The sequence below is a fragment of the Lissotriton vulgaris genome, chromosome 1_2, assembly GCF_964263255.1.
Source record: "Lissotriton vulgaris chromosome 1_2, aLisVul1.2, whole genome shotgun sequence".
Taxonomy (NCBI): Eukaryota; Metazoa; Chordata; class Amphibia; order Caudata; family Salamandridae; genus Lissotriton; species Lissotriton vulgaris.
The window spans coordinates 450,284-472,887 of record NC_141686.1 but is presented as its reverse complement, the minus strand read 5'-3'; the positions used below and the strand labels follow the sequence as shown (position 1 = coordinate 472,887).

Genomic DNA, 22,604 nt, shown 5'->3' with positions numbered 1-22,604 from the left:
ATCGGACCCAAACCAAGCTGCCACCAACCTCAAACAATGGATCACCCACAGTGCTGACGAATTAGCACCCCTGAAAAAGCACCAGATCAAATCAGCCAGCAAAAAGGCTCCCTGGTTTAATGATGACCTTAAAACATCCAAGAAGATATGCCGCACCCTGGAGAAACATGGAGAAAAAACCCAACCACCGACAACATGGCCACCCTCAAGGCAGCCACCCGCAAACACCACCAACTGATTCGATCCGCCAAGAAATCAGCATTCAAGGATCGTCTCGACAACAACACTCACAACAGCAAGGAACTTTTAAACATCGTCAAAGAATTCACCAACCCCACAGCAGCATCTAACGACATCACTCCCTCCCAAGACCTCTGTGATGCGTTATCCTCCTTCTTCTACAACTAAATTGCCGACATCCACAACAGCTTCGAGAATACTCCCAGCGACCAACCCTCCCCACCCCCCTCAGATCCTACTCCACCATCTAACCACCTTAGCGCTTGGAACCCAATCACCACTGAAGACACCACCCGCCTAATTAACTCAATCCACTCTGGCTCGCCAACCGACCCCTGCCCTCACCACATCTTCAACAAAGCAGACTCCATCATCGCACCTCATCTCCGTGATGTCATCAACTGCTCGTTCAACTCTTCCACCTTTCCAGAAAGCTGGAAACACGCCGAACTCAGCGCCCTTCTGAAGAAACCCACAGCAGACCCCTCTGATCTTAAAAACTACCGACCCATATCCCTCCTCCCATTCCCGGCCAAAGTCATTGAGAAAGCCGTCAACAGCCAGCTCGCCGCCTTCCTTGAATCCAACAACTCCCTCGATCCATCTCAATCCGGGTTTCGAGCCAAACACAGCACCGAAACCGCCCTCATTGCAGCGAGTGACGACATCCGAACACTACTAGACAACGGAGAAACAGTGGCCCTCATTCTACTTGACCTCTCCGCCGCTTTCGACACAGTCTGCCACAGCACCCTCATACAACGCCTCAGCAACATCGGCATACATGGAAAAGCCTTGGACTGGATCACCTCATTCCTCGCTGGAAGAACTCAAAGAGTCCGACTTCCCCATTCAACTCAGAGGCCACCGAAGTCATCTGTGGCGTACCACAAGGATCTTCACTCAGTCCCACCCTCTTCAATGTTTACATGAGTCCACTTGCCTCCATCGCGCGTCAACACAACCTTAACATCATCTCTTACGCCAACGACACCCAGTTAATCCTTTCCCTCACCAAAGACCCTAACACCGCCAAAACCAACCTTCACGAAGGCATGAAAGAAGTAGCCGAATGGATGAAACATAGCCGTCTAAAACTCAACTCAGACAAAACGGAGGTGCTCATCCTAGGATCTTCCCCCGCTGCTTGGGACGACTCTTGGTGGCCTTCCGCTCTGGGCACAGCACCCACACCCACAGACCATGCTCGTAACCTTGGCTTCATCCTAGACTCCTCTCTCTCGATGTCCAGACAAGTCAACGCAGTCTCATCCTCCTGCTTCAACGCACTCCGCATTCTCAAAAAGATCTTCCGCTGGATCCCCCTCAAGACAAGAAAGACTGTCACCCACGCACTGGTCACGAGTCGACTGGATTATGGTAACACACTTTACGCTGGAATCACAGCAAAATGACAGAAAAAACTCCAACGCATCCAAAACGCATCAGCGAGACTCATATTAGACATCCCTCGCCAAGATCACATCACCAGACACCTAAAAGACCTCCACTGGCTTCCCGTCAACAAAAGAATTACATTCCGCCTTCTCACCCACGCACACAAGGCCCTCTACAATCAAGGACCCGAATGCCTCAACACACGCCTGTCCTTCTACAAACCCACCCGCCAACTAAGATCGTCCAATCAAGCCCTCGCCGCAGTCCGGCGCATCCGAAAATCCACCATGGGTGGCAGATCCTTCTCCTTCCTTGCTGCCAAGACCTGGAACTCACTTCCCACTCACCTCCGCCTTACTCAAAACCACATCTCCTTCAGAAAAGAACTAAAAACCTGGCTATTCGACAAATAATGAATTGTAAATTGTTGTGTCTTGTAAAGCGCACTGCTACCCGGAGGCCTCGTAGCGCTATAGACCGCTGGGGAACCCGTCCTGGCTTTCCCTGTGAGATAGTCCCTCCTGGGGGTCTCCAAGGTGAAACCAGGCATCCCCGGCGTTTGTGTGGGGCCGTTGTGGAGATGAGGCAAGCTAATGCCCAGAGTTGCCGAGTGTGCTCCCTGGTCGGAGTAGGCACCGATGCGAGAATTATCAGTCCGCTGATCCTGGTCCAAGACCCTGCCGCGTCGGGAATCAAACCCTGGTCCCGGGCCGTTCTCTGCACCCATTCCCCAAGCGCCTTGAGACCCCCTGGGTGAGTAGCGCGCTATATAAATGCTCGAACTTGAACTTGAACTTCAGGCAGCAATAAAAAATGTTAAAATAACTGGGGATTAATGTTCAGATCAGACTTCTGTCTAGTAGCAGTTTTCACTCGCCATAAAGTAGTGTAGCCTTAACCAGGGCTTTAAAAAAAATTAAATATATGTGAGAGAAGGGCTATGGAGAGAGGAGGGACACTTTCGCCGTCTGGCAGAGATGTAATCAGATGAGGAGGTCACCAGCGCTAAAGTCGCCCCTGTATAAAGACGTTCACAAAACGGGCTCACACACAGACCGTTCACTGCCAGATTGTCCTGTTGTCCAATCGGAGCATGAAGAGTTGTAGCGAACCAAATAATTCTGCTTAAAATTAAAAATAGCCATTTAATATCAAAATCTGACATTTGAGGTTATAACATCTGACAAAACTGAGGGACCACACTGATGTACAAGACACAAATTCGTGAGATCAGATTATATGAACTTTAAGCTTTTTTGCAATTATCTTTAGAATACCGCACTATAAAATAGTCAGCTTGGTGGTATTTTTTTTTTTATAATATGTTCTGGATAAGAGGCCACACTTGCTCAGAAGACGCTGTAGTATTACAATATTTCACGAGTGCCCATTCAGAGAGGTCGTAAACATGTCGCTTATAACTCTCCTTAGCATGCAGGTTTTGTTGAGTCAGACTCGGTGGAAGATAATACCCTTACAGATGGAATTGCGGTTGTCAAAAGGAAGCAACCAATAACAAAGGTGGGAGGGGCAGATCACTCCATTTGGAGATGTGACCGGTCTGAGAGCGGAACACATAGCAGATGTGTCAGAGGGAAGAGCCCCCTCACAGACATGTGCCGAGTCAGAAGGATGAACCCCTAAAATAAGAAGGCCCTAATTATTATTGTTCGTAGCACAACAAAGAAGCAAGACGACTCGGTCACTTTATCCCTGGACACATTAATCACTCCCTGTCAACAAGGATGCAGTGATCTAGTTGAGCGTTTCCTTTTATAAAAAATAAATGACTTCTGGGAGCTGTAGTCCTTTATTTGTGCCACATGAAATAATCGAAACACTATCGGGTAAACCAGAAGCATGGCACTGTTTCTGTGCAGAGTAAAAGAGAAGTTCTATCTAAATAAGACCTGTTGAGTACTTTTCACTAAAGCCTGGTTTGTTTGGGTACATAAACAGCTTTCTAATTCAGTTCACATATAAACTCCAAAAACAACTCAAAGTTCTTGGCATGACGCTACAATCCAAATATAGCGACTACTGCATTTCCTGAATACCCCCGCCTGGCATCGAGCCAGCCAGGCGCTCATCAACGGTATGCAATTGTTTGTCGTGTTAACAACACCCACTTCCAAAGAGACTGGAGAAAACCTCCCAAGCAGCACTGATTTATGGGCCACTAACAGAAATGCAGCATTGCATGTAAGAAAACCCATGAGTACAGTGGAAAAACAAATAACTGGAGGCCCATAAATCACGAGCTTCCACTCCTGATGTAAAATTTAATGGATTCGGCGTTGAGATGCAATAAAAGCCGTTTAGGATGAAACTCCCGCTCTTAAAACCAATTAATACGCATGATATGTCCCTCTGTATCAGAATCAGATTTTCGTGAGATATCTTTGAACTATAGAACCCTTGCTTGTAATCACAGAATCACGAGTATGTTGAAAAACAAAAATGTGAAATGCAATACTTCTAATGTGCAATAGCATATTCTGAAACAAAAACATAAAAAAGTTTGGTTGGGACTCCTCGTCTGATTGGGTTGCACGCGTACTATAGATGAAGCCAGCAAACTCAAATGTCATGAAAAGTAATGTACTGCACAAAAATTAACTACCAATAAACCTGACCAAATGTGAACTCAAGCGGATAGTTGGGAAATAGAGCGCATGTATGTAATAATATTGATAATAGTAAAATATTTTAATAATTCATTAACAATATTAGAGATTAATAATCAAGAAACAGCCCTATATGGTATCTTCAATTTAACGTGTCTAGTTTGGAACGTTTGGTAAAGGATCAACATTTGACAATCATATTAGTGGCAAAGGAATAAACGCCCAATCAGTAATTATTGCACTGTAGGTTTTTAATGACAATGCACTTCGTTGTGCAGACCCGAATTATTATTGTTCGGCACACAAACACTAGAAGCAAGACGTTTCCGTCACTTTATCCCTGGACAAAATAAAGACGAACAGAAAAGGCACGTGTTCAGCCCTGCAAAAATGAACCGTTCAATCAAAAACAAAAAAGTGAATTTTGAAACTCCTCCAGGATATGATTTTCATTAAAATGTGGTAGTAACATATATTGCACAGATAGTAGGATCAATGTGTAGGCAGTGGGATGGAGACACAGCAGGGGCGGCGGCGCCCGCTGAGATTGATGCAGGCAGCGCGCGGTCTCCACTCAGCTGTTACTCACCCTCCTTCGCCTTCTTCTTCCTCGCCAGGGTCCCGCCCAGTTTGCCCAGGAAGGAGGACTCGTCCTTCTTTGTCTTGAGGGCATGGCCCGCGGTGGGGGTGCGCACGGACATCTTCCCGGCGTGTATTCACCCTCGCTGCCTCGGCGGTGGCTCCTGGCCCGGTGCGCCCCTGGCTGCGGTCAGGGTGAGGGGAGGAGAGTGACCGAGGCCCCGGCTGGCCGGCTCGCGCCCACCGCCACAGGAAGGGGATGTGGTGAGCCGCAGGCTGCGCTATCAGCCGCCAATGAACGCGGCGAGCGCGCGGCGCAGGAAACGGGATCCAGGGGGCAGGCCGCGGCCCCGCGCGCAGCTGAAAACCCTTACTTGGCGGTCCCTGGGGCCTGATACAATCCATCAGATCCGGAGCCCACGGGTACCCCCACCGGTCTTTCCTATCCCTTATCTTTTCTCTGCGTCTCCATGATGGCTGTGAGGAACTGTACAAAATGCTGCTTCGGCCAGAATCCTGATCCTATAAAAACCGTCTCTTACAAAAAGGGTTAACAGACGACCAGTATGACAGTCACAGGGACCCAGCTTTGGAGTCCAAAGCTATGCTTTTTAAACCACAAATCACTGTTTACAGTTGTGTTGGTTCAACTGAGCTCGACCAACAGTGCAACCCTAGGATGTAACTGCGAGGATGCAAACAAACAAACACACTCAGTGACTGAACGTAAATATAGAAGTGCAGGTTCTCCTGGGCCTAGAGGACCTGTTTGGTGCTGAGAAGTGCCGGTACTCATTAAACGCATTAGAGCAGTGCTGAGAAGTGGCAATATTTTCACTTCCAAATTAAAGAAGTGTGGGTACTGAGTACCTGATACACCTGCCCATTTGAAGCACTGAACATACCTTGTGCAAAACAAGCAATATGTGTGTCTGCCCATGCCTGGCCCTCCCAAACCCTGGCATTAGTAAAGAGAGGTTTTAAAGAGAGGTTTCGTTAAGCAGGTGCACTAGTGTACACTGGTGCACATGTTACCTATGTTCACTTGTACTGGTCACTTATACACTGTCTGTAAGGCTTCCTCTTAGATATATGACCACCTCACTTCCGGAATTTACTGACACGTCTCCTTCTTTCAGATATGTCAGTCTAATCAGTCGGTGGAAGCACCAGAGTACATTCTACTGCCCAACAAAAGTCCTGATTTGGAAACCGTCCATGGTGACCTGAAGGGAAGTGGTTCCCCTGATCTAGATAGATTTGATAGAGAGAGAGAAGGACTAGCATGTGCCTATTACTCCCAGACAGCCATTAGCATCACATTTCCTTGACAGTGTTGTATCAGTGCCTCCAGATAGTAGCGTGCATCAGGGGCAAGGTATGCACCAAATTCTCATACAGTGTGTGTGGAGGCGGGCCTGCCAGAGGCGGTATATGTCTCAGCGGCCCCTTGTAGTATGTGCTTCAGTAACCCCAGGTAGTCAGTGTGCACTAATAGCTTCACATGATAACCAGCTTTATTAGCCCCACCCACTGACCAGAATTAATGCCCGGCTCAGCACACATTGATGGGTAATCACTTCGCTGGGCTTCATGGTGTCTGCCTGCCTGAGTTGCTTCAGATGCACAATAGCTGCTCAGGGAATTGGTCCAGGCATTGAGTGCAGTCACATAGCGTTGCAGGCAGACGCCTTCTGCCCAGCTGACAAAACCGAGCCGCCCTGCCCTCATAAGGCAAAGGCCAAATAATGCAAATAGCAGCATAAGGATATTTTACTCATGCGTGGCAAGGGTATTTAATTCTGCCTGGCAGCTGTCTGGTTCAGCAGTTTACCTTGTCAAGTCCGTTTCAGGGGAACAAACACCTACATTAAGTTTCTATCAGCGCAGTGAACAAGAACTTGTACCATCGTGAAAAGGGTGACCCAGGAGTTTCATCCTATTGGCCTTGGCTGCGAGGGCTATGCTTGCTTCCTGGAGGGTGCTTGGCATTGAAGTCCGAGGGGGCGCACCGCTGTTGTGTGGGAGACGCCAACTGAAGTCAAAGGGGGTGAACGGGGGATGCCACTGAAATCGGTACAGGTTACCCAGGGCTTTAAATGGGCCGGGTCTCAAGGGGTCGGAGCACCAGCAGTTTTCTAATGGGGCCTCGAAACGGGTCTCTATCGGGCTCTGTTTTGAGCCCTGGCACAGGTGGTCCGTTTTTTTTCCGGACTGCAGTGACTGTTTGCTGTCACTGCAGTCCGGAAAAAAGTGCCAGGGTGCAAAGCAGCCCGGTAGAGACCCGTTTCAAGACAGCAGGCACATTAATGTGGCTGCCCTCACTTCTCACTAGCTGAGAAGTTACGGCATGACGTCATGCCAGGTGAGCGTTGTGGGGGAAGGAAAATTCTTTAAAGCGTAATTTTCTTTATGGATTTCCCTTCTCTTTCAGAAAGAGCAGCAACATTGTAGTAGGGTCACCAGGGCTTTTATTGGAAGCTTTTTCAATGTTATATGTAACAAGCCATAGTTGCAGCTTATTTTATCTTCTGCAACTAATAACCATTGACAAAGCCAATAGTACTTGTTGTAAGTATGATGTTACTTGTATCACATATTTGGATGCAATGACGGAAACAGCAAAATAAAAGTCAGGCGCACACTATGCTAAACACAGATTTTTTGCGTGTTATAAAGCGACGCCCCTAATTACACTGGCCACGCCCCTTTGAGACACCCCCCAGTTTTTTCATCCCACTTAAAGCCCTTAGGTTACCCATTGTTTCGAGAGCGACGCAGATTTCTGCTGAGTTACTACTGTATCTCGGGCTCCCAACCCAGATCATATGCTGGGGGTGGTGTACAATAGTCCTCTGTTTGCTTGTCTAGGCTCCTGTGAGTACAGACGTATAACTCTGGTTATAACTTTATGTCTGATTTTTTTCAGCAGGGGAGAAATGCTCATTGGCTGTGGCTCTTCCGTCCTCTCTCTTGTGGCCATAACACAGCGCACTTTGCAGAAGGTTTATTATTGGAATAAGTGGCAACTTTCTAAGTTTAGAGTAGACCCTTCGTTACTTTCTCTGGATGTTTGAGGGAAATTTACATTCACATTACCGCATGAAAACACTTCAAGCAAAACTGACTTCGTGTTTTTTATCTCAAAAAATGAATGGCAACACGCCTCAAAACGTCAGTTTTCTTCCGTGGTTACCGATGTAATCATCTGAGGCGGAAGAGAACAGCGGGCAAGGCTTCATTCAGCACATGAATCGAATCACACTGACAGCATGTGATGCGCGCGCCCTTGTCATCTGCAGATAGTCGGGTGCTCGGCTCGCACGCGCCCTCACAGAGCAGCGCACGAGAGCAGATAAGCAGTCTCTTCTGCTGGAACCTCTAGTCACGCTGAAACAGAAAAATCTATGCATTGGACTTTCCACAATTTACATTATTGTTCATGATAACCACGAATTTCTTCTGCAGGTGACCTGAAATAAAAGTATGTTTTAAACATTGTACTTAATAGAGGAGTACCACACACGGTATACCAGCGCCTGGATACCTTCATGGGTTACAAGAAGCACTCTACAAATTTACTGATTGATTGTATGAAAGCTAACTGAGGATGAGAAGTCAATAGGTCCAGCCTTTGGGACCTATTGGCGTTGCCAATGGCTTTTAGCCATGATGTACAGCATCCCTAGTGCTGTACAGCATGGCTAAAGGAATTACACTTATAAAAAAATGGTCTACGAGACTGCAGTCATGTCATTTTGTACAGCTTGCCTTCCAAATGACACTAGCAAGTATTTTTTATTTAATCTAGCACCACGAGCAACACGGAGGTCCAGAATAAGGGAGGGAAGCAACCCATGGAGAGGGCTGAGCGGGAAGGTGCAATGCGGGAGGGATGGGGTGAGGGTGGGTAGGCGAAGCAACAGCCAAGAAAGTAATGTGGAGTGAGGTGAGCAAGGTACACAGGAAATATAGGGGGAGGGGGAGAGGAGAAGCAATGGGCGTGAGAGAAGGAGAGTGGACATAATGAAGAGTAGCGACTGGCAAAAAATGGTTAGGGGTTCTGCCCACTTAACCCTCCCGTACCTGAGCAGGAGACATCCAAGGATGAGAAAGTAGCAACAAAGGGTACCCAAGGGATCAATCCAATTTTAATTTTCAAACAGGAAACAATTAATTATCTTGTGAATCACAAATTAAACATTGTTAGACCTGACATCATTGGCTTGAGTCTCCCCTCCATTTTTTCTGTTTGCCTCTACTGTTTTACGATGTTTTGCTGGTATATGCTTTGGGCGCCGTGTCACTGCTGATCAGTGCCATAGCGCAAGTGCTCCCTATGTTAAATTGATGTATCTATTGTATCCATGTTTGGCTTATTTGGTTTACTGTCAGTCCCTAGTCTAGTGCACTAGGAGTGCCGGGGCTTGTAAATACAAATGCCGCTCGTGGGCTTGCAGAACGTGTTGTGCCACCCACAGGAGCGGCCTCGTAAAAGAATGTCTACGGGTGGGTCATTGCGAGACCCACGTGCAGTCTTGTACTGTCACGCCGGCTGCGCAGGTACACCTACTTGCCAGCCCCTCCAACCTTCCCTTAACTTCATGTTAGTCACCCCTATGGTAGGCCCATGGGCAGGGTGCATTGTAAGTGTAAGGTAGGACACGCCTGACCAAGTTGGCATGTCCTGATAGTGAAGTGCCGCCATCTTCGTGCTTCACTATTGCGAGGTAGCCTGCTCTCCATTGCTTAGAATGGGCCGCCGGGATTATTAATGCTATGATCCTAGCTGGCTCGGAGAGTACGGTGCAATGTCGAGTTTGGTATCCCTGAACCCGGGGTTTAATTACGCATCCGGTGGTGTGGATGGTTTTTGGACTCTGGGTTCGAAAATAGTACTTTTAGAAAGTGTCTATTTTCTTGTCTAACCATATCTGGTCTCTGCTGGTCTTGCGTGTGTGTGACAGGAGCTGGGTGGCTCTAAGAGGTCTGGATGAGTCAGTGTGGGATGAGTGGGACATTTACGTTGAGAGTAGGGGGAGAGTAGTTGTTGATAGCCTGCCTTGCCTGATACAATGCTGGCTCCACCTCCTGCCAAGCGACTGATGGCTCTGTGCCTGCCATGGACGATCCTAGCCCCACCTCCTGCCAGGAGGGCGATAGCTCTGCTCCTGCCAGTATCAATGCTGGCTCCACCTCCTGCGGGGCGTCTGAGGACCCGGCCCGGCTCAATGAATAGGCCAGGTGCTACTGCCTAGCTCCACCCACCGCAGACCCAGGATGTTGGGAAACCCCCGGCATAGACAAAGGGATCAAAGACGAAAAGGGGTATAAGAGAAGGACCCCTGAACTAGGAAATCAGATCACTTCTGACAAGGAACCCTGTAACCAAGGACAAGAGGCCTGCTGATCTAAAGGACTGCCTACCCCTTCTGCCAGTGTGCTGTTGTTGGGGGGAATCCTGCAGTGCTTCTTTATTTTTGCCAAGGAACCAGGAGAGAGGAACTGTGTGTGTACTCTCACGCTTGCTAAGAAAATCTCCAAGGACTGGAAGAGTGCCAGTCTCCTGCTGAAGTCACAGGGCTAAAGGACTTCACCTGCTAAAAGTGCTATTTGCTGGAAGTGTGAATCCAGCACCTCTGAAAGGACCAGCCATCACGACGACCGGACGCTGGGCCCGACCGACGCCAGCAGCAACGCCAGTGAGTGGGAGTACGGCTCTAACTCCAGAGGACCTCGTGTCTGCCCCGCTGCTGATCGCATCAACCGTGTGCCCTTCGACGCCGTGAGCGCTGCTCACTCTGTGCAACCGCATCATCGACGACGCCTGCTGAGGCCTGATCGACACCGAAGACGCGACGCCGGATTGCCCGACGCCGCCGATCATCGTGTGCTTCATTTTCCAAAGGTACTGTGTTGTGGGGGGTCCGTGTGACTCCAGGCCCGACGTAGCGCTCCTCGCGGTCGACGCCACACCTGTGGATTATCTTTGCCTCGACGTTGTGTAGCTCCCGTGTGAGTTACCCTGTTGCTAAGAACTGTGTTTCCAAGAAGATTTGCTTGATACTAAAAGACTTTTGTGCTAAAGAAGAAACTACCGTTGAACTATCCTTTTTCCTTCCCGAACGTATTTATTCCGATTGTGTACAGTTTTGCCGTGATTTGGTCTTGTGCTAAGCCTTATATAAAAATACTTATTTTTATAATACTACGGTGTCGTGTCCATTTGTAGCGTGTGCACTGTGTTACTGTATGTGGTCATAATTGCTTAACGCACAGCCTCTGAGATAAGCCTGTTCTGCTCTGCCAAGCTACCGAGGGGGTGAGCGGGGGTTATCAAAGGGTGTGATCCCCTTGCCCTGACTAGAAAAGGAGTGTCCCTATTTGTCAGAAGTGCATACCTCTGCCAACTGGAGATAGCCGGTTCTAACATTGGTGGGTCAGCGGTGAGGATTTGGACTTTGCATTTATGACCCATGTACAGTGATTAGTGTGCGCTACATAGTGAAAGCAGACCATAGCGCAGTCACAATCTGATTCGGAAGGATCCTATTTTTGTTCTCCGCTTTTCTGAAACTTGATTTTCTGAACACTGCCAGTTTTAACCATGAGTGACAACGGAGTCACTGCCCCTGCTATCGTTGTTGTGGAGGAGTTCGAGAGGAGTAAGCTAAAGAGATACAAGAAAGATGAGCTGAAACACTTTTGCGTCCAGTTTGAAGTTCCTACCGCCGGCCTCTCGAGAAAAGATGATTTTTATAAAGCATTGGAGGCCTGGTGGGAGTCCAGAAATCCCTCTGATGTGGTGGTGGTACCCACAGAGGAAGGGGATGAGGAGGTGCCAGTGAATGGACCTGTGCCCTCTCCCGGAAGCAGTGTTTCCTCCAAAGGTCTTTCCCCTGAAGAAAGAGAAGAAAGGGCGAAAGAGCGAGCTTACAACATGGAGATGGCAAGGCTAAAAATAAATGGGCAGTTGGAGTTAGAAAATGCAAGAGGTAGAAGGGAAGCTGATTTAGAGATCAAAAAGTTGGAGTTTGAACGAGAGAAGTTAGCTTTGGAGCGTGAAGCCAGGTTGAGGGAGCTGGATATCCAAGCTAAAAAGTTAGAGTTGAATCCCTCTGGTGGCAGCATTCCATCCGAGCCTGCAGAAAGTAAGTTTTACTTCCCGAAAGATGTGATCAAGGATTACAATAAGAATGAAGATATTGGTCAATGGTTTAAAGCGTATGAGTTAGCATTGTTAGCCCACCAGGTCCCTGAGAAGAATTGGGGAGCGGGGTTGTGGGGTCGCTTTGTGAATGAGGGAAGAGATACCCTGTTAGACATGCCTGTTGCGGATAGGATGTCGTATACTCATATGAAAGCTGCTTTAATGTTGCGATATGGCTTAACCCCCGAGCAGTACAGACAAGCTTTTAGAGAATGTAAGAAATTGCCTGGTACGACGTGGGTTGAATATGTGTCTTATTTTTGCAGAGCCATGGATGGTTGGGTAAAGGGCAGCAAAGTGGAAAGTTATGAAGCTCTTTATGATTTGTTTGCTTGGGAGCACTTGTCTAATAACTGTTTTCCAGAGCTGCGCCAGCACCTGATTGATAGCAAGATATCTAACCCTAGAAAACTTGCTGAGGAGGCGGACCGCTGGGTCAGTACCAGGGTCCACAAGGGTCCAGTGGGAGACTCAGCCAAAGGTGGGCAGGGTCCCCAGCAGAAGAGTGGGGGGGACAAGGGTAAACAGAAGGAGTCCCAGAAAGGGCCCCAAAGTAATCCCCAAGGGAACCAAGAGAAAGGTTCCCAGCCTCCCCCTGAGAAGAAGCCAGGGGCCCCGACGGGTAAACCTGTTCGTAGGGGCCCCCTAACCTGCTACACTTGTGGGCAGGTGGGACACCGGTATTACGATCCCCAGTGTCCCATGAAGAAATCGAATGCACCGTCGAGTGCACCCCCCCATCAGTTGGCGAGTGTAGCCTTGGGAGGGGAGGAGATGGTTGTCCATGGTGGGAGGGGTCCCGCAGAGATGTCCCTGGTCTCGCTAGGAGACATGCAAATGGTCCCTCCACCCCCTCTGCCTAGTAACACTAGTAAATATAGGCAGTGGGTGACAATTAATGGCCATAGAGTGGAAGCTCTCAGAGACACCGGAGCGAGTGTGACAGCTGTCAAGTGTCACTTGGTGTCCAGAGAGCAGGTGGTTCCCCACGCATTCTACCCCGTGATAGCTGCCGATAACTCCCAGAAAGAGTGTGAGGTGGCTCAGGTTTCCTTTGAATGGGGGGGAGTTTCAGGTACTCTTCAGGTTGCTGTGAGGCCCGCCATGCCTGTCGATTGTCTCCTGGGCAATGATTTAGAAGACTCCCCTTGGGCTAAGGTGGAGAGAGAGGCGCACTTGAAAATGTTGGGTGTGCCAGAGTGGGTGTGTGCAACCACTCGATCCATGACAGCGAGTAAGGGTGTTGATGGGGTCCCGGAGCCTGAAAGTACGGCCCAGGACCCAGCTGTGAAGAGAAGAGGCAGGAGGCGCGGGAAACCGTCCCCCGTAGTTCCCGTGGTCCAGGAGGAGGTAGACCCTGAGGGGGATGCCCTGGAGCCCACAGGGGAACAAATTGCCGAACTGGGAGATCTGCCCGAGCTGACCCACTGGCAGCAGGATGGTGGTCCCTCCAGGGAGGAATTCTGTGCGGAACAGAAGGTGTGCCCTTCTCTTGTGGGCATGAGGCAGCAGGCCTCAGCCCAATCCTCAGGTGATCAGTCAGGGTCACATTTTGTGTACTGGGAGAACGACCTCCTGTATAGCGAGCCTAAGGCTGCTGAGCCTGGGTCAGCCCGTGTGCTGGTGGTACCCCAGCGCTTCAGAGCCTTCCTACTGGGTTTGGCTCATGACATACCGTTAGCTGGACATCTGGGGCAGGACAAGACCTATGACAGGCTTGTCACCCATTTTTATTGGCCTCAGATGCGTAGGGATGTAGACATCCATTGCAAGACTTGTCGCACTTGCCAGGCAAGTGGGAAAAGCGGAAGGAAGCAGAAGGCTCCCCTCCAACCTTTTCCAGTGGTCAGCACCCCCTTTGACCGGGTGGGTATTGACATTGTTGGGCCCCTGGACCCCAAGACAGCCCTGGGCAACAGGTTCATCCTGGTCTTGGTGGACCATGCCACGAGGTACCCGGAGGCCATCCCTCTCCGTACAGTGACGGCCCCCGTGGTGGGACGAGCACTGATGGGTGTTTTCTCCCGGATGGGGTTCCCCAGAGAGGTGGTGTCCGACCGAGGCACCAACTTCATTTCGAACTATATGAAGTCTCTGTGGAAGGAGTGTGGGGTAACCTACAAGTTCACCACTCCTTACCACCCTCAAGGAAATGGGCTGGTTGAGAGATTCAACCGGACCCTGAAAGGCATGATTATGGGTCTTGAAGAAACAATGAAATGAGGCGGAAATGGGACGTCCTCTTGCCATGCCTGTTGTTTGCTTACCGTGAGGTGCCGCAGAAGTCTCTAGGGTTCAGCCCCTTTGAGCTCTTATACGGTCACCCGGTAAGAGGACCTCTGAGTCTGGTCAAGGAAGGCTGGGAGCAATCTCCCAGGAAACCTCCCCAGGATGTATACAGACACATGCTGGCCTTTCGGAACCAGACTCGGCGCTTCAGAGAACTTGCTCAGGCAAATCTGGAGGCCAGCCAGGAGGAGATGAAGCGATGGTACGACCGGAATGCCACTCTGGTAGAGCTTCAGCCTGGTCAGGAAGTGTGGGTCATGTCCCCTGTGGAACCGTGTGCGCTCAAGGACAGGTGGACTGGACCGTTTAAGGTTGTGGAGAAGAAGAGCGATGTCACCTACTTGGTGGACTTGAAATCTCCCAGGAACCCCTTGCGGGTCCTGCATGTCAACCGTTTGAAGCCCCACTTAGAAAGGTCCGAAGTGGGCATGCTCCTAGCTACAGATGATGGAATGGAGGAGGAGAGTGAGCCTCTTCCTGACCTCCTGTGTGCTAAAGAGCAAGACGGGTCGGTGGATGGTGTGGTCCTCTCTGACACACTGACCCTGGAGCAGAAACAGGATTGTCACTAACTGTTGGGGCAATTCCCGGATCTGTTTTCCTTGGTTCCGGGTGTCACGCATTGGTGTGTCCATGACGTTGACACCAGAGACAGCCCTCCTGTGAAGCACAAGGCTTACAGGGTGACTGACAAGGTCCGAGCGTACATTAAGGAGGAGGTCTCCAAAATGTTCGCGTTAGGGGTGATTGAGTCCTCTAGCAGTCCTTGGGCCAGCCCAGTGGTCTTGGTCCCGAAGGCTGCAGCGCCTGGTGCTTCACCGGAACTCCGGTTCTGCGTGGACTACCGAGGGCTCAATTCAGTCACGAAGACTGACGCGCACCCCATCCCCAGAGCTGATGAGCTCATCGATCGGTTGGGGGCTGCCCGGTACCTTAGTACGTTTGATTTAACGTCTGGGTACTGGCAGATCGCCTTGACTGATGGGGCAAAGGAGAGGTCAGCATTCTCCACACCAGATGGGCTATACCAGTTCCGGGTAATGCCCTTTGGGATGAAGAATGCCCCTGCCACCTTCCAGAGGTTGGTCAACCAGGTCTTGGCTGGACTGGAGGAATTCAGTGCCGCCTACCTGGACGACATCGCAGTGTTCAGCGCCAGCTGGGAGGAACACTTGCGCCACCTCCAGGAAGTGTTGTTGGCCCTGCGCGGAGCAGGCCTCACAATCAAAGCCAGTAAGTGCTAGATTGGGCAGGGTTCTGTGGTGTACTTGGGGCACCAAGTAGGGAGCGGTAAGGTGGCCCCCCTGCAACCCAAGATTGATACCATCCTGGCTTGGGCACCGCCCAAAACCCAAACGCAGGTGAGAGCCTTCTTAGGACTCACGGGTTATTACAGGAGGTTTGTCAAGGATTACGGCAACATTGTGCACCCCTTGACGTCGCTGACTTCCAGGAAGCAGCCACGAAACGTGATCTGGACTGATGCCTGTCAAACGGCCTTTGACACCCTGAAAACTGCAATGTGCACGGCACCTATACTCCAAGCACCCGACTTTTCGAAAGAATTCATTGTTCAGACGGACGCTTCAGAGCATGGCGTGGGGGCTGTTCTAGCTCAGGTGAATGAAGAGGGCCGAGACTTGCCTGTAGCCTTCATCAGTAGGAGGTTACTTCCCAGGGAAACGAGTGCGATAGAGAGAGAAGCATTTGCTGTGGTCTGGGCGCTGAAGAAGCTAAGACCCTACCTGTTTGGGACTCACTTCCGGGTTCAGACAGACCACAGGCCCCTCAGATGGTTGATGCAGATGAGGGGTGAGAATCCGAAACTGTTGAGGTGGTCCATTTCTCTACAGGGGATGGACTTTACGGTGGAACACCGCCCTGGTACAGATCACGCCAATGCTGATGGTCTGTCCAGATTTTTCCGCCTTAGTGATGAGGACTCCCTAGGTTAAGGGTAGTTCTCCCCACATTTCAGCTGGAGGGGACACGTGTTAGACCTGACATCATTGGCTTGAGTCTCCCCTCCATTTTTTCTGTTTGCCTCTACTGTTTTACGATGTTTTGCTGGTATATGCTTTGGGCGCCATGTCACTGCTGATCAGTGCCATAGCGCAAGTGCTCCCTATGTTAAATTGATGTATCTATTGTATCCATGTTTGGCTTATTTGGTTTACTGTCAGTCCCTAGTCTAGTGCACCAGGAGTGCCGGGGCTTGTAAATACAAATGCCGCTCGTGGGCTTGCAGCACGTGTTGTGCCACCCACAGGAGCGGCCTCGTAAAAGAATGTCTACGGGTCGGTCCTTGCGAGACCCACGTGCAGTCTTGTACTGTCACGCCGGCTGCGCAGGTACACCTACTTGCCAGCCCCTCCAACCTTCCCTTAACTTCATGTTAGTCACCCCTATGGTAGGCCCGTGGGCAGGGTGCATTGTAAGTGTAAGGTAGGACCCGCCTGACCAAGTTGGCATGTCCTGATAGTGAAGTGCCGCCATCTTCGTGCTTCACTATTGCGAGGTAGCCTGCTCTCCATTGCTTAGAATGGGCCGCCGGGATTATTAATGCTATGATCCTAGCTGGCTCGGAGAGTACGGTGCAATGTCGAGTTTGGTATCCCTGAACTCGGGGTTTAATTACGCATCCGGTGGTGTGGATGGTTTTTGGACTCTGGGTTCGAAAATAGTACTTTTAGAAAGTGTCTATTTTCTTGTCTAACCATATCTGGTCTCTGCTGGTCTTGCGTGTGTGTGACAGGAGCTGGGTGGCTCCAAGAGGTCTGGATGAGTCAGTGTGGGATGAGTGGGACATTTACGTTGAGAGTAGGGGGAGAGTAGTTGTTGATAGCCTGCCTTGCCTGATACAATGCTGGCTCCACCTCCTGCCAAGCGACTGATGGCTCTGTGCCTGCCATGGACGATCCTAGCCCCACCTCCTGCCAGGAGGGCGATAGCTCTGCTCCTGCCAGTATCAATGCTGGCTCCACCTCCTGCGGGGCGTCTGAGGACCCGGCCCGGCTCAATGAATAGGCCAGGTGCTACTGCCTAGCTCCACCCACCGCAGACCCAGGATGTTGGGAAACCCCCGGCATAGACAAAGGGATCAAAGACGAAAAGGGGTATAAGAGAAGGACCCCTGAACTAGGAAATCAGATCACTTCTGACAAGGAACCCTGTAACCAAGGACAAGAGGCCTGCTGATCTAAAGGACTGCCTACCCCTTCTGCCAGTGTGCTGTTGTTGGGGGGAATCCTGCAGTGCTTCTTTATTTTTGCCAAGGAACCAGGAGAGAGGAACTGTGTGTGTACTCTCACGCTTGCTAAGAAAATCTCCAAGGACTGGAAGAGTGCCAGTCTCCTGCTGAAGTCACAGGGCTAAAGGACTTCACCTGCTAAAAGTGCTATTTGCTGGAAGTGTGAATCCAGCACCTCTGAAAGGACCAGCCATCACGACGACCGGACGCTGGGCCCGACCGACGCCAGCAGCAACGCCAGTGAGTGGGAGTACGGCTCTAACTCCAGAGGACCTCGTGTCTGCCCCGCTGCTGATCGCATCAACCGTGTGCCCTTCGACGCCGTGAGCGCTGCTCACTCTGTGCAACCGCATCATCGACGACGCCTGCTGAGGCCTGATCGACACCGAAGACGCGACGCCGGATTGCCCGACGCCGCCGATCATCGTGTGCTTCATTTTCCAAAGGTACTGTGTTGTGGGGGGTCCGTGTGACTCCAGGCCCGACGTAGCGCTCCTCGCGGTCGACGCCACACCTGTGGATTATCTTTGCCTCGATGTTGTGTAGCTCCCGTGTGAGTTACCCTGTTGCTAAGAACTGTGTTTCCAAGAAGAAGATTTGCTTGATACTAAAAGACTTTTGTGCTAAAGAAGAAACTACCTTTGAACTATCCTTTTTCCTTCCCGAACGTATTTATTCCGATTGTGTACAGTTTTGCCGTGATTTGGTCTTGTGCTAAGCCTTATATAAAAATACTTATTTTTATAATACTACGGTGTCGTGTCCATTTGTAGCGTGTGCACTGTGTTACTGTATGTGGTCATAATTGCTTAACGCACAGCCTCTGAGATAAGCCTGTTCTGCTCTGCCAAGCTACCGAGGGGGTGAGCGGGGGTTATCAAAGGGTGTGATCCCCTTGCCCTGACTAGAAAAGGAGTGTCCCTATTTGTCAGAAGTGCATACCTCTGCCAACTAGAGATAGCCGGTTCTAACAAACATTAAAAAAATATATATGTTAATTCATCAACACACATATGAGCGGACATCAAGGGAGGCACGACAACCAACAGTCTATATACAAAACATCACATATACATCATATACAAATATACACAACATTTACAATATCAACAAATGCTTATCTGTACCCTAAACACAAGAAATATATAAGAATATATATACACCAATTCAAGTAAGTGCCTCCTATTAATTTACAATGGAGTGCACAACAAAGTGGTAGTCCCAAAAGCAAAGCACCAGGGGGTTAGAACATCAACCCAGAATATATTTGTATTGGTGCACATCAGACAAAAATCACATTTTTCTTAAATTGTGACAGGGGCCTCCATTCGAAGCAAAAGGTGTTGACGCAGTCGCGGTCGCGTTTCAGCCAGATGATATAGGCTTCATCAGGACATGGGTACTCTGATAATAACAAATATATATATATATATTACCTTCTTACTTGCAAAACAAGCGCACATATAATAAAGTAACATACCAGCTGCAAAAGTGACATAGTCTCCCCCACACGTGGAAATGCAGAGTCTACTGGTGAATCCATCAAAGAAAAAGAAAGAAAAGAAAAGAAAGCAGAAGATAACTGCCCAACAGCGATCAACTTAAAAATCAAACATACTTAAAGTGAAATAAATCATACACCGTGCTATCAGACAGGCCCTCAACCACACCTCTATGAGTGAGCAATACACACGTGTAACGAAGAACAAGGGACACCAAAAGTATTTACACCTTATCTCCCACAGTGAATTCAAGTGTCTATAAACCAATTACTATAACCCGAAGGACAGAATATATACCTATTCTTCCGGGCCCTGGCAAATCCTCGGACCGATATCGGCGGCTAGTACACGCAACCACCCACACGTGGGTGGGGCAGGAATCGCTTTCTAAGCCCAGTACAGGAAATGATACCTGGAGTAAACACATATGAAGGCCAATGAATCGCAACCCCAAATCTGACCGGGGGAGAAAAGTCTCATATCAGTATCCACTTACATAAGCTAACTAGAAAAAATGAGTCTAGCATACCTTATATATACAATGAGTCCACTCGGATAAGGGTAGTGGGAAACAGGCGTGGCTTAAATCACACGTTCTTTCTGCCATCATCATCCGACCATTGGGGGGTGGAGAAAAGAGAGAGAGGAACAGTGCATTAAAACTCACACCGACCTCTAATATCGCTAGTTCTGGGCGTGAGAGAAGGAGAGTGGACGTAATGAAGAGTAGCAACGGGTCAGAAAGATCTTCATGAAGCAGGCAGGGAGAAGTACATGGGTCAGTGATCACAACATGATGCATAATAGGGGCTAGAGTAGCACACTAGGGAGACACCTGGAACACACCTGCACTCTTGTTTAGTGCTTAAGACTAAAGTAGGTCCCTAAATGTGAGCAATGGAAGGACACCAGTAAATTGTCAATACTCCAGGGGTGGGGCATCTTACACTTGATTGAAGTCAACACATTACAAGATATAAACTATAACAATTCTGTGTTTTGTCTTCTATCTAATTAATTTTGGTCCGATAAACAAGTAACTTTGGATTCCCTTTGAGACACATAAGAAGGTATCACATTTAAATGTTATTTTAATACATACCTACCCTGGGTCCATTTTGGCAGATAGGGGTTTCCTTGGTATTTAAACCGCAGTGATGGGAGATGCTCAAGATGGACAAGACAAGCCATCAAATAGGAAGCATGCAAATGAGAGTACAAGAAACCCAACCAATGGTAAGCTATAAGTGGGACCCTAGCCCCTGTATGTTCTTGGTAAGCCCAAAATATGTCTTGCAAAAGACAGAAAGACAGCACATGCACTGTCTAGTAGGCTTAGCCTAACAAGCAATAGTATGTTTACTTGGACTGTTTATAAGACATAAGAAGATGAATCAACACATGATGATAGTGGAGCTGATGCTGCTTATAGCTAGCATTTATACCAGTAGCACAGTGGTCCACACAGATTTATGCATATTCATAGAAGTAATGAACAAGTGTCTTGCTGTCTACAATGAGGATAATGTGATAAAAAGGTTCAGGCTAACCCACTTGACTAAACTGTTTTTGACAATTCAGAGGCTCGATCCCCACAATCCTATAACATTTATGTTCCCCAAAGGACCATTTTTAGGCTTGATAATAGCCATGACGTTTAGTCCACGTACTTTTTTAATGTGAGCGCGGAACCAGGCTGTTTTGGATTGCTAAGGATGGCCTTTGGACTTTGATTGGAATGGACTAGCATCTTTGAATTATTACGCAGAATATGATAAGGGTGGTTTAGTTGATATCTTACTTATGGATTTGGTGTTGAGCCTTTAGAAAGTCGTATAATGACGAAACACGTGTCAGCTGTTTATTTGCTTCATCTACGTGTCAACAATTTGAAAAATGATCTACCTAGGATCAAGATTGTGTTATACCTACTGTTCAGCTTTTGGAAATAAATCTATTACTGACTAATGGTAGTCAGTTGGAACCATTGATTGTGCTGTGTTCTGCTGTTTGAATTTCTAAAAAAATGAAGGATTTTACCCTGATTTGTGGCTGGGGTGAATGTTTGACAATGTTCAGCATTCCGACTGTAATCTTTAAAGCTCCTACTGTATCACTGAAACCAGGTAATTTGCCTCATAGAGCCACGCTCTTCCCTGTTTCACACTGCAGAATGGTTTCAAATTCAACACATTTATTCATGTCTTTATTCATTGCAATATGATTATTAAGTATGCTAGAGTATATTCATTTTTTTGTGTGAATTTTATTTTCTTTTTCAGTGATTGCTTTTAAATAATGAAAAATATTTAATAGAAGCTGATATCTTTATTTCACGTTTATTGTTTGTAAATACAGAATGTAAGTAAGTGAAAGTTTGCCAGGGTTTTACTGCTAATTACTTATTCTGAAAATGCTCAACAATGTTCAGATACAATGTAAACTAAGAACAGAGTGTAAGGAGATCGAAAGGGACTTCCTAACAGAGATTCAGGACTGATGGCCATACAGAGATGTAATCAACTTCCTTTGCTGGAGGCAACGGCAAAGGGACATCTAGCCTTTACTCTGCGAGCTTCTCTGCCTGCTTGCAGATGCAGACGAGCACACCAGATGTAGATGATTTGCTGAGCATTGTGTCAGATCCCGTCATAAATAAGACTCTGACTTCGTGGTCTACTTCAGCTCTTTATTCGTACTTCTGTATCTTCCCTGTCCCTACTCTACACTGCCCATTTCCTTTCTTGACCCCTCCCTGTCCGGTTCCCTCCCATAGCTCCACCCCTCAACTTCTAGAGTGTTAACTGACACTCTTACATCTCCCCTCTTCTTAAACAAAACGAACGTCAATTGAGTTGTCAGTGACTCACTATTTCAATGATAGTATGAACATGTCATAGCTCTTTGATTAGCCGCACAGGTCTCCGAATGGTTCGTCGGGGTCTCAAATGTACTTCTGAGTTCTCATTGTCAGACTCAGCGTGACGCTCAGGCCTTAGCACAGTGCTACTAGCTACCGCACTTTCACCATCCACAGCTCTTGTGGAATCAGCAAGGGCACCTTTGACTGCAGCAGAGAATTTTTGAAAGTGTGATACATTCCTTGTGACTCTTATTTTCAGACTCCGCAGTTATCATAGTCCCTTTTTGCTGTGTGACCACCAACGGCTCAGCTCGAAATCGGCAGTCCGTTTTCCTCTGTTGTTCCTGTTTGACTAACACCCAGTCTCCTTCATGAATAGACGGGGTTCTGGCTCTCCTCCGTGCATCCGCGTATGATTTCATTTTCTCTTTGCCCTTTCGATTTGCGACAACAATGTCAGCCTGGTCTCGTCCATGCTTGTCAGCCTGCAGGGCCTCGTCCGGATTGGTTCGTATGGATCTCTGTTGGACCTGGCCCTTTTTGGCAGGTTCACCCCAAAACGTTTTGCTTTTTCCTAGCCTGTTTCTGTGACCTGGTGTTGGTGATTTTAGGCCTCTGCGCACTTTTTCACTGTGGTACAGTGTAA

The 22,604-nt window shown here is 48.6% G+C and overlaps 1 protein-coding gene across 1 annotated transcript in view; it reads right to left on the bottom strand.

The window, feature by feature from the left end:
- PARVB (parvin beta) overlaps positions 1–5,146 on the bottom strand; it is a 543,452-nt gene extending 538,306 nt beyond the window's left edge. The window contains exon 1 of the mRNA XM_086952727.1: positions 4,855–5,146. Within this exon, the coding sequence (XP_086808853.1) occupies positions 4,855–4,966 (112 nt within the window). The 5' untranslated portion in view covers positions 4,967–5,146. The remainder of the gene's footprint in view (positions 1–4,854) is intronic.
- Between the last annotated feature and the right edge of the window lie 17,458 nt (positions 5,147–22,604).